This window comes from Pyrgilauda ruficollis, unplaced genomic scaffold (genome assembly GCF_017590135.1).
Source record: "Pyrgilauda ruficollis isolate IOZ18807 unplaced genomic scaffold, ASM1759013v1 scaffold295, whole genome shotgun sequence".
NCBI classification, from domain to species: Eukaryota; Metazoa; Chordata; class Aves; order Passeriformes; family Passeridae; genus Pyrgilauda; species Pyrgilauda ruficollis.
The window spans coordinates 60,942-72,972 of NW_024524322.1; the positions used below are offsets into that span (position 1 = coordinate 60,942).

Genomic DNA, 12,031 nt, shown 5'->3' on the forward strand with positions numbered 1-12,031 from the left:
GTCGGGGGGCTGCCGGGGGTCGGGGGGCTGCCGGGCCCCTCGCCGGGGCAGCCGTGCTGCAGCAGGATGTCGGCGCACTCGCGGCTGCCGGCGCGGCGGGCGTAGAACAGCGCCGTGCGACCGTGACCGTCCCGGGCCCGCACGTCGGCCCCGTACTGCGGGCACAGCCGCGCGTCACCCGCGGGGCCACCGCGCGTCCCCAGAGGCCGTGGGGTGTCCCTCAGGGATGGGTCACACCCCCCGTGTCCCCCCAGGGTGTCTTGGCACATCGCAGGATTGCCATGGGCGCTTCGTGTCCCCCATGGTCATGCTATTGTCCCCAAGAGTGCACCACGTCCCCCATGACCACAGCGTGTCCCCCAAAGCCACCCCATGGTCCTCATGGCCACATCACATCCCTCAAGACCATACCATGCCCCTGGTGACCACCTCATGGTCCCCAAGACCACACCCTGTCCCCCATGACCACACCACGTCCCCCAAAGCCACCCCATGCTCCTCATGGCTGTGTCACTCGCCTCCCGGCAATGCCACAGTTCCCAAGACCACCCCCCATCGCTCAGGGCCACACCACAACCCCAATGACCACCCCATGTCCCCAAGACCACCCCATGTCCCCATGACCACATCACATCCCTCAAGACCTCCCCATGCCCCCATGACCACATCACATTCCCATCACCACCCCATGTCCCCCATGACCACCCCATGTCCCCCATGACCACCCCATGTCCCCCATGACCACCCCATGTCCCCCATGACCCTGCCATCTGTGCTCTGGCCATGCCACAGTTCCCAAGGCCACCCCCCATCCCTCCAGGCCACACCACACCACCAATGACCACCCCATTGTCCCCATGACCACCCCACATCCCCATGATCACCCCATGGTCCCCATGACCACACCCCAGCCCTGAAGACCACACCCTGTCCCACATGACCACCCCACGGTCCCCATGACCACATCACATCCCTCAAGACCATACCATGGCCCTGATGACCATCCCACGGTCCCCACAACCCCACCACATCCCCCACACATGTGGCATGCCACACATGGCATCGTGTCACACACCCATGTCACGGTCCCCAGAGCCATGTCATCCCCCTCATGGCCGTACCACAGCACCCACCACAACCCCACATCCCCCAAATCCCCCCCAAGACCCCACCACTCCCCCCGCCCAACGCGCTGCCCACCCAGCCGTGCCCCACGTACCCACACCAGCAGCTGGGTGACCACCACCTGGGCGGTGTCGCAGGCCAGGTGCAGCGCCGTGCGCCGCTCCGCGTCGGCCGTGGGCACGTTGAGCTGCTCCTTGTGGCTGTGGGCCAGCAGCAGCAGCACGGCAGGCAAGTCCTGCTGGCCCACGGCCCCCAGCAGCCGCTCGGCCAGCGGCGCCTCGGCCGCGGGCAGCGGCGCCAGGAACAGCCGCTGCTCGTACTTGGCACGGATCCACGACTCCCTCTCCTCCCTGGGCACGGGGACACGGGTGTTAGGGACAGCAAAGTGGCACCACGGGGATGCAGAGATGCAATTCCTGCTCCTCCCAGGGCATGGGGACACGGGCACACGGGTGTTAGGGATGGCAGGGTGGCACCACGGGGATGCAGAGATGCAATTCCTGCTCCTTCTGGGCATGGGGTATGGCTGTGATGGGAGGACACAAGGGTGTGGCAGTGGGGACACAAAGGTGGCAGGTGTGCATAGTGGCATCGAGGGACAGGGAGAGTGAAAACGGGGGGACACGTGAGGGCCAGGGACAGAGGGTGGCAGCAGGGTGGCACGGGAGGTGCCACACAGGGGTGTCAGGAAGTGCAGGGGTGTCAGTGTGGCATCGCTGGATCTTGGGGTCACAAGGGACAGGGGGGTGGGGACATGGGGGCATTGGGGGCGTGGGGTGGCACCGCAATGATGTGAGGAGAAGGGGCATCAGAGTCCATGGGATGGCACAAGAGTGACACACGGGGTGGGGACACAGGGCATCAGGGAGGTAAGGGTGGCATCACGGGGGCATAGGGGACAGAAACTTGTGGTGGTATCAGGGATGGCTGGGTGTCATCACAGTGGCACAGAGGACAGGGACATGTGGTGGCATCAGGGATGGCAGGGTGGCATCATGGTGGCATAGGGGACAGGGACACGTGGCAGCATCAGGGATGGCAGGGTGGCATCACGGTGGCACAGAGGACAGGCACATCCAGTGACACCAGGGATGCCAGCTCACCATCACGGTGGCACACAGGACAGGACCATGCGGCGGCACAGGGACAAGGGGTGACATGGGGGGGCACACGGGGCGGGGGTGACGCACCGGGAGGACTCGTGGGTGGGCTTGCAGCGGCCGCGCGGGTTCTGCTCCCAGATGCTGTTGGCCGTGGCGTTGCCGATGGCCGTGAGCACCAGGGTCAGCTCCCGCGGCCAATCGTCCAGGTCCAGCGAGCGCACGCGCGACACGTGCGTGCCCAGGTTGCGGTGGATGCCTGAGCACTCGATGCAGATCAGGGCGCCCAGGTTCAGGCTGGCCCACGTGGGGTCTGTGGGGCACGGGGGGCGTGATTGGGGTGCCGGCTGAGCTGTGGCACCCCCGGGGTCCCCATGGTGTGGGATGCGGTGTGACACATGGCATGACATGTGTTGGCGGTGAGCCACGGCACGGTGTGGCTCATGGCTCCGTGTGGCGTCGTGTCACCCATGGCATGATGTGTCCTATGGCATTGTGTGGCTTGTGGCATGGTGTGACCCTGGCATGGTGTGACTCATGGCACCACGTGGCATCCTGTCACCCATGGCATCATGTCCTATGGCATTGTGTGGCTTATGGCGTTGTGTGACCCTGGCATGGTGTGACCCATGGCACAGTGTGGCCTGTGCCATCCATCGTGTGACCCATGGCCTGTGCCATCCATCGTGTGATCCATGGCACCGCGTGGCACATGGCAACACACGACCCAGGACATCATGTGACCCACGGCATCATGTCACATGTGGCACCAGGTGGCCCACAGGGTTGCCAGGTGGCCCACAGCCCGTGGCACAATCTCACCCCGTGGCACCGCCAGCTGGATTCAGGGCTCTGCAGGGCCCGTGGCACCGCTGTCCCACGAATGGATGTCCCCCCATGTCCCATGCCCGCCCGTGCTCCCCATTGTCCCACAAATGGATGTCCCCCCCTGCCCCTGCCCACCCATGCCCCCCGTTGTCCCATGAACTGATGTCCCCCCCATCCCATGTCCCACCTGTGCTGCCCATTGTCCCATGAACTGATGTCCCCAACGTCCCATGTCCCACCCGTGCCCCCTGCTGTCCCATGAACTGATGTCCCCCCCTGTCCCATGCCCGCCCGTGTTCCCCATTGTCCCATGAACCAATGTCCCCCCATGTCCCATGTCCCACCCGTGCCCCCTGCTGTCCCATGAATGGATGTCCCCCCTGTCCCCTGCCCGCCCGTGCCCCCCGCTGTCCCCGGTGTCCCCGGGACTCACTGGGTGCCCCGCAGTCCACGCAGAGCGAGTTCCCGCGGGCGTTGCGGATGGCCTGGATGGCCACGGCCTCGCTCTGGCTGTCCATGCGCGCCTGCAGGGAGGGACGCGGGGGTGAGAGGGGCAGCGGGGTGGCACGGGCACCCTGCCAGCCCCTGCCAAGGTCCCACCTTGTTCTTGCTGCTCTCGCAGCACTGCAGGCTGGCCAGGATCTGGCTCTCGATGGCCTGCACCCACGCGTCGCGCTCCTCGAAGCTGCCGGCCTCGAAGTGCCACGTCTGCCCCGTGCTTGACACGATCAGAAACTCAAAGTTCTCCTCCTCTGCGGGACCAGAGACCCCCGGGGGGGGCGGTGGGATGGGGGGTCCTACACCCACGGCGGGCTGGACTGGCCCAGCACCCACTCCAGCCCCCCACATCCACCCCTGGCACCCAAATCCTGCCCAACCCCCCTCCCCTGTGGTCCCCACCCCTGCTGGGGTGTGTGCTGGCAGCAGGCAAGGGGGGCACAGCCACATGCACGGGAGGCACCGCTCACGCCACGTTACCTGTTTTATAAATATTTCTTAAACTACCAAAACTTTTTAATTTCCACATTTTGCGCTTGGCTGCGGAGGGTCCGGGCAGCAGGAGTAGAGAGAGGAAACGGGGACAGAGTCAGGGGGGCCCACGAAGCCCTGGGGACGGTGCAGAAGGTGGCAGGCAGTGGCAGAGCGAGGGGGATGCGTGGACAGCGTGGCTGAGCATGGGCGGGGGGTGTGGGGCAGCATCACCCCAGATCCCCCCGAATTCTGGGGCGTCGTTGCCGTGGAGGATGGTGGCCTTGTCCCCACAGTGCCATGGGTGACTGGGGCTGGGGACACATGGCTGTGCCACCCACCTTCTGCCTGCCCACCCGAGCCCTCGGTCTTGGACGGCGTCATCAGCTTCTTCCGCCGGTGCTTCTTCCTGTCCACCAGCGGTGAGGGCGGAGGGTCCCTCGCGCTGCCGGGGCTGGACACGGCCTCGAAGGACAACGGGGACTCTGCAAGACACCACACGTGGGGCGCTGGGGGCACCAGGGACACCGGGGGCACCAGGGTCACCAGGGGCACCAAGGACACCAGGGACACTGAGGTCACTGGGATCACCAGGCTCCTGAAGACCAGGGAGCTCACCAGGACCACTGAGGCCACCAGGGTCACCAAGTCCATCAGAACCACCCAGGTCAGGCCTATCAGGGTCACCAAGTCCACTTGGGCCACCAAAGCCACTGGACTCACTGGGGTCACCAGGGTTAGAAGTCCCCCAGAGGTGCTGGGCATACTGGGGTCATCAGAGCTCACCAGGGTCACTGATCTCACTGGGATCATCAGGACCCAGCCCCAAGGCCACCAGGTTCATTGGTCTTACCAAAATCCCTGGGGCCACCAGGGTCACAAGAGACTCTTGGCTCTTGTCATGAAGGTCACCAGGACCACGGGGCTAACCAGGCTCACCAGGTTCATTGTGGCTTCTGGGACTCCCAGGTCCACATGCTCACCAGGGCCAGCAGTTTCACTGTGGCCACCAGCACCACCAAAGGGCCACCAGGTCCCTGAGCTCACCAGGACCACCAGTGTTCTTGTGGCCTCCAGAGCCACCAGAACCACCATGGCCACCAAGGACCACCAGGTCCCTGAGCTCACCAGGACCACCAGGGTTATTGTGGTCACCAGCACCACCAAAGGGCCACCAGGTCCCTGAGCTCACCAGGACCACCAGTGTTCTTGTGGCCTCCAGAGCCACCAGAACCACCATGGCCACCAAGGACCACCAGGTCCCTGAGCTGCTCAGGAGTCACCATGCTCAGTGAGGCCACCATGGGGACGTCCCTGTGGGTGGCCCGGGAGGTGGCCGCGTCCCTGCCTGTGCTGGTGTCACTCACCTGAGGCGAGCTTGGCGCCCGAGGCGGAGGCGCAGCGCTGCAGGGACCCCTTGCCCACCACCTTCAGCCCTGGCTCAGGGGGCAGGCTCAGCCCCACCGAGGGGACACCACCTGCAAGGGGGAGGGCCGGTGTCACAGTGGTCCCCGCGGTGTCCCCGCACCCCCCGGTGCCCCTGGCGCTCACCGCCCGGCTCGGGGTCCCGCAGCAGCCCGTTGATGCTGGCCGAGGGGCCGCAGGCGGAGATGGCGCGCGGCGGGCGCTTCCCGGGCACCTTGACCGTGGTGCGGAGCAGGTCCATCTCCTTGCCGTGGGTGCTGTGGATGTAGTCCTGGGGGGACAGTGAGGGTGACACCGGGCTCTCCCATGCTTTGGGGACCGCAGGGGGACGGGGACACTCACGTTGATGCTGGGGTGGTAGAACAGGAGGCCGTTGCTGGACAGGGTCACGTATTTCTTCTTCCACTCCTTGTTCAGGGAGTTGCCGCTGCGCTTCAGCAGGAAGCTCTGGGGACAGGGAGCAGTGAGGGGACAGAGGGGACACTGGGACCCAGCCACAGCCTCCTGGCACTGCCACCACCCACCTGCTTGATGGGGATGGCACGGCCACTGCCGGCCACCTCGCCTCGGCTGTCCAGGCTGCGCTTCTCAGAGTCGCTGCCACGGCGCGTCTGTGGGCACAGGGCGGGGACGGGATGGCACTTGTGGCACAGCTGGGGACACTGGCGTGCCCACATGTCCCCCACTGCTGGAACCTGGTGGTGGGGACATTGGGGTGCCACAGACCCCACCACTGCAGCTCCATGGTGGGAACACCCTGGGTGCCCATGTGTCCCTCAGTGCCACCACCACCACGTCACAGGGGCACTGTGGATGCCATGTGTCCCCCTCCACCCTGCTAGAGGACACATCAGAAGCCCCATGGTGGGACACCCTGGGTGCCCTGCCTGTCCCCCATCCCCACACTAGATGCCCACGTGTCCCTCTGTGCCACCACCACCATGCCAAGGGGACAACTGAGATGCCATGTGCCCCTCAATGTCACCACCCTGCCAGGGGACACCTGGGCTGCCATATGTCCCTTGCTGCCACCACCCCATCAGGATGACATTCTGGATAACACATCCCCCCGTGTCACCACCACCGTGCCAGGGTGCCTCGTGCCCCCGGTGCCACCCCGGCCGGGCACTCACGGCGAAGAGGCTGGTGCGGCGCTTGGCCCCGCGGTGCAGCGAGCTGGGCGTGCCCAGCGGGGCCGGGGTCTCGCTGCGCAGCTCCCGGTGGCTCACGTTGGGCGTGGACGGCAGCGAGGACGAGTAGTCGCTGGTGTGGCCACCGTTGCTGGTCTGGGGGGACACGGGGTCAGCCTGGGCAGTCCCTGGGGGCTGGGGCGGGGGGCCGGGGGTTACCTGGCTGGGGTGGACGCCCCCCACGGGGGTGGAGGCGGCCGAGTGGCTCGGGGAGCTGGGCAGGGACTTGCAGGACGCCATCAGCTGCTGCTGCTTCTTCAGCGCCACGGCCTTCTGGGCCACTGCAGGGAGCCTGAGTCAGGAGGGACAGACCCCAACCTGCCCAGGCACCGGCCTGGACACCCACACCTGGACACGGGCCCCATCCTCATCCCACCTGGATACTGTCCACATCCCACCTGGACATGATTCCCATCCCACCTGGACATGGCCCCCATCCCACCTGGACATGATCCCCATTCCATCTGGACACTGTCCCCATCTCACCTGGACACTGTTCCCATCCTCATCCTACCTGGACATGGGCCCTATCCCCATCCCACCTGGACGCCGTCCCCATTCCACCTGGACACAGTCCCCATCTCACTGGACACTGTTCCCATCCTCATCCCACCTGGACACTGTGCCCATCCCACCTGGATACTGTCCCCATCCCACCTGGACACGGTCCCTGTCTCACCTGGATATGACCCTGTGGCCACCACTCCCCTCGACCCAGATGTGCTCCCACGCTGGCCACCACCCCTGTCTGACCAGGTCACTACGCCCATCCCACCTGGCCATGGTCCCCATCACACGCTGGTCACTGTCCCCACCTCACCTCATCACCAGCCCCCTCCCACCGCCCAGAGGACGGTCACCCACCCTCGGTGAAGACCCTGTCCACGTTGAGGCCGTAGGTGGCGCAGGTCTCGTAGTAGAGGCAGCGCCGCATGTCCCCGCAGAGCGCCCGGGCGCGCGCGTCCTCCACCGCCCGCGGGCTGGACGAGCTGATCTTGTCTGGGGAGTCAGGGGCTCAGCTGGGGGTGTCTCGTGCTGCTCCCACCCCCACAGATCCCCCCGTGCCCCCCAGCTCACCCTGGGTGCCCACCAGCGCCAGGGCCACGTCGCTGGTGCCGCGGAGGTCGCTGAGCAGCGCGTGCAGCTGCGCCACCTCCTCGAAGCTGCTCTCGCTCTCCAGGCTGAAGACGAAGATGACGGCGTCCGCCCAGCTGGCAAACTGGGGGGCCACGGGCGGGGGTCAGGGCTCGGCTCTGGCCAGCGTGGCCCCCCCGAGCCCCGGTCCCCTCGTACCTGTGCATCCGGAGCACCGGCCTCCTCCCGGATGAGCAGGAGGTGGCTCTGGCCATCAACTGTCACCTCACGCTTGAACTGGCCACCTGCAGCGGGGGAGGGGAGGGGAAGGGGCAGACCCTGCAGGTGTGCTCTGCCCACGTGGATGGAACCTCCCATGGCCATGACCAGCACCATGTGTGAGCAGCACTTTGACCCCAAAGGGCCCACAGCCATGACCAGCACCATGACCTTGCCCATTCCATGACCATGTCCATCCCCTGGTCATGCTCATCCCCACCACATGTCCATCCCATGCCCAGCTCCATGGATATGTCCACTCCTCCATCTCCATCCCCATGGACACTCCATCACTGAACCCATCCCTGTGACATGCCCATGGTCACATCCATCCCATGCCCATGATCATGACCATCCTGTGCCCATGGTCACGTCCATCCCATGCTCATGGTGACATCCATTCCATGCCCATGGTCACGTCCATTCCATGCCCATGGTCACGTCCATCCCATGCTCATCGTCATTTCCATCCCATGCCCATGGTCACGTCCATCCCATGCTCATGGTGACATCCATTCCAGGCCCATGGTCACGTCCATTCCATGCCCATGGTCACATCCATCCCATGCTCATTGTCATTTCCATCCCATGCCCATGGTCACGTCCATCCCATGCCCATGGTCATGTCCATCCCCATGATCACTCACTCTCGGTAGGCTCCAAGCCCACGTAGGAGCCGGTGAGGAACCGATGGACAAGCGCTGACTTCCCACTCTTGCTGCTGCCCAAGACCCCCTGGGTGGGCAGAGGGAATGTCAGGATGGCTGGGGACACGGTCTTCAGGGGACATGGTCTTCAGGGGACACGGGGACACGGGAACACAGGGACATGGGGACATGGGGACACGGGGACACAGGGACACATCACCCACCAGGCGGATCTCGGGGATAGAGCGGCCCAGGGTCCACTCCTGGCTGTTCACCAAGGCCTCTGCGGAGGGAGAAGGGTGAGACAGAGCCCAGGAACACCCAGGCAACCCCCAGCAGCCCCTGGCACCCCCAGGAGCCCCAGTCCCGGGGGGCCCCCACCCCACCCCGCAGCGCAGCAGCCGCTTCCTGCGTGGGCGGCCACCAGCTGTCACCCAGCAACGGCACCGGGCCCGCGGGGGCGGCGGGAGGACGTGGAGATGCCACGTGGCAGGGACGGGGACGTGGCAGCACGAGGCGTCGTGTGCCAAGGCACGAGGACGCAGAGGGCACGGGGACACGGTGGGCATGGGGATGGAGAGCACGGCGTGGCACGGGGACGCGATGGGAACCACGACGGGCACCAGGACACCGGGTGGCACGAGGACGTGGTGTGGCATGAGGACACAACGGATCCCAGGATGTGACAGCCGTGAGGGCACAGAGTGACATCAGGACATGGTGTGGCATGGGGACACAGTGGGAGCCACCAGGCCGTGACAGGCACTGGGACACGGCGTAGCACAAGGATGTGGCATGAGGACACAACAGGCACCAGGGCACAGCATGGCAGGAGGATGTGGGGTGGCACAAGGACACCATGGATTCCAGCACACAATGGGCACCAGGACACGATGCCAGCGGTGCACGACAGCCCCAGGCCTGAGGATGCAGCATGGGGTGAGCACAAGGTGTGGCACAGGGACACAATGGACACCAGGACATGGCGTGGCAGCGTGGCACAAGGACATGGTGTGGCACAAGGACAAGGCATGGCACAAGGAGGATGCAGTGTGGCACCAGGACATGGTGTGGCATGAGGACAGGACATGACACGAGGACACAGTGTGGCACACGATGGGCACGAGGCTGTGGTGGCACCAGAGCGCAGTGCATGTGGCACAAGGACACGGCGTGGCACAAGCACCTGGCGTGCCACGAGGACGTGCCCCGTGCCCCCCACATCTCCTACCTGGCATCCCCAGCCCCTCTGGGCAGCTGTGGCACCACAAAGGGGGAACCTGAGGCAGGACACAGCCAGAGGGTGCCCCCCTTTCTGTGCCTCACTTTCCGCCACCAACACGGAGCCTGGTCCGTGCCACGCGCGCGCCAGCCGGGAAAGGGTTAACGCTGCTGCCTGTCACCCCTCACATTGTCACCGAGCTGCCACCCCCGGCCCTGCAGGTGCTGCCCACGCACCCCGCGGTGCCAAGGTGCGTGCAGGCAGACAGGGGGATGCCGGGGGGGGACAGAAGGACACGGGGGGGCCGCGCGGCGGCCGGACAGATGGGGGACAGGATGCACGGGTGTGACGCACGGATGGAGGCGAGGACAGACGGACGGATGGCGGGACAGAACGACGGAGGGGGGGGTCGCTCCTGACTCCCGTGGAGTTCCCCCAGTGGGGAAACTGAGGCACAGGATCCCCACCATGGGGATCCCCCCACAGCCAGCACCGCACCCCGCCGAATCGGGCACCTCACATGGCCCCAGGGCACAAACACGGCCCGGCCCAGCCCGGGGGTCACAGCCCCCTGAGCCGACAGAGCCCTGAACCCCACAGCCCCCCTGAACCCCACAGCCCCCCTGAACAACACAGCCCCCCTGAACACCCCTGAACCCCACAGCCCCCCTGAGCCGACAGAGCCCTGAACCGCTGTGGCCCCACTGAACCCCACAGCCCCCACCCCACAAACCTCCCATACCCCACAGCCCCCTGAGAACCCCACAGCCACGGGGAGCAGATGGGTCCCGCTGCCCCACAGGAGCCCCGGGGGTCCGGCCGCCTCCTCCGCCCACCAGGGAAACTGAGGCACAACACCACGGCCAAAAGTGGGCACCGCTACACCTGGCCCAGGTCACCGAGGGGAGTGGGGACACCGAGCCGCGGCCGGGCGACCCCCGGGCTCCCGCGGGCCGGTACTCACTGTGGGGGGTGGCACTGGCCGGGTCGGCTCCGGGGGGAGACCAGGGGGGCGCGGGGTGGGTGGGGGTCGCCGCAGGGCTCTTGGTGAAGATGCCGCTGATGAACTTGAGCATCTTTCGGTCGCGGGTGGAGGCGCGACCCCCCTCGCGTCCCCGCTTGAGCCCGGTCTCGGGGGCGGGGGCGGGCACCAGACCCCCCGGCTGCAGGTCGCTGTAGTCCAGGGTCTTGCTCTTGCCCTTGCTGGGGGACAGCCGGGCCCGGGGGGGCCCCTCGCTCTTGCCCCCCGCCTTGGGGCGCCCCTTGCCCTCTCCCTCGGGCCACGAGAGGCGGCTGCCGGCCGCTTTGCCGGGGGCTTTGCCCCCTCGGGGCTCGGGGGTCCCGCGGCTCCCCCCGCCGCCCCCCGCTTTGGGGGGTTTGGGACCGGCCAGGCGGAGGCGGCGGGCGCCGGCCGAGGGGTGCGGGGAGGCTGTGGGGTGGTCCAGGGGCGGCGGGGGGGCCCTGCTTCCCTCTGGGGGGCCCTCGGGGCCCCCCCAGGTGGCCTGGCTCAGCAGCGGGCGGCGGGGGGTCGCGGCGGGCTGGGGGATGTCCAGGGCGGCCAGACCCCGCTCCCCCGGCCCCTCCAAGGTGCCCTTGGCCCCACGGGGGTCGGGTTTGGGGTACTTATCCGGAGCGCGTCCTGCCGCTGGAAGAGCCGCTCGGGCCGCCGGGCTCGGCCGGGCTCGGGGGTGCGGGGGGCAGCCGCAGCCCCCCCGGGGCCAGGAGCTCCATCGCCACCCCCCGCCTCCTCCGCCTCCCCCGCGGCGCCCACCGACTCGAGCTTGACCAGCGTGAGCGAGATGAGGTAGGTGGTCCTGCGCTGGAGGCCGGTGGTCCTGCTCATGGGTGCGGGCAGGGCCCCCCCGGGGCGCCCCCCCGGCCCCCCTGGATCCCCGCGCGGCGCCGCGGCCGCCGGTGCCGGTGATGCTCCGGTCCCACCCCCGGCCCTGCCTCCCCGAAGCCTTCGCCGCTCGCCCGCCCCCGGAGGGGTTGGAACCGCCGCCGCCCCCCCCACGAAACACAGCCACCCCCCCGGCAGCCGCCGGGATCGGGGCCACCCCCCCGCCTCGCCCCCCACCCCGGGTTAGCGGCCGGGGGGCATCGCGGGGAACCCCCGCGCCCCGAGCTGGGGGGGCAGGGGAGGGGTCGGGAGCTTTTGGGGGCGGGAGAGGA

The 12,031-nt window shown here is 67.3% G+C and overlaps 1 protein-coding gene across 1 annotated transcript in view; it reads right to left on the reverse strand.

Annotated features, from left to right (window-relative positions):
- Nucleotides 1-12,031, reverse strand: part of AGAP2 (ArfGAP with GTPase domain, ankyrin repeat and PH domain 2) — a 15,390-nt gene that overhangs the window by 607 nt on the left and 2,752 nt on the right. Inside the window, exons 2-18 of the mRNA XM_041472633.1 lie at nt 8,862-8,920; nt 8,638-8,725; nt 7,931-8,016; nt 7,715-7,856; nt 7,502-7,636; nt 6,797-6,918; nt 6,581-6,733; nt 5,972-6,058; nt 5,790-5,894; nt 5,574-5,718; nt 5,390-5,500; nt 4,364-4,507; nt 3,654-3,805; nt 3,487-3,577; nt 2,316-2,538; nt 1,220-1,475; nt 1-155 (exon numbers count right to left, since the gene is read on the reverse strand). Of these exons, the coding sequence (XP_041328567.1) occupies nt 1-155; nt 1,220-1,475; nt 2,316-2,538; nt 3,487-3,577; nt 3,654-3,805; nt 4,364-4,507; nt 5,390-5,500; nt 5,574-5,718; nt 5,790-5,894; nt 5,972-6,058; nt 6,581-6,733; nt 6,797-6,918; nt 7,502-7,636; nt 7,715-7,856; nt 7,931-8,016; nt 8,638-8,725; nt 8,862-8,920 (2,254 nt within the window). The remainder of the gene's footprint in view (nt 156-1,219; nt 1,476-2,315; nt 2,539-3,486; nt 3,578-3,653; nt 3,806-4,363; nt 4,508-5,389; nt 5,501-5,573; nt 5,719-5,789; nt 5,895-5,971; nt 6,059-6,580; nt 6,734-6,796; nt 6,919-7,501; nt 7,637-7,714; nt 7,857-7,930; nt 8,017-8,637; nt 8,726-8,861; nt 8,921-12,031) is intronic.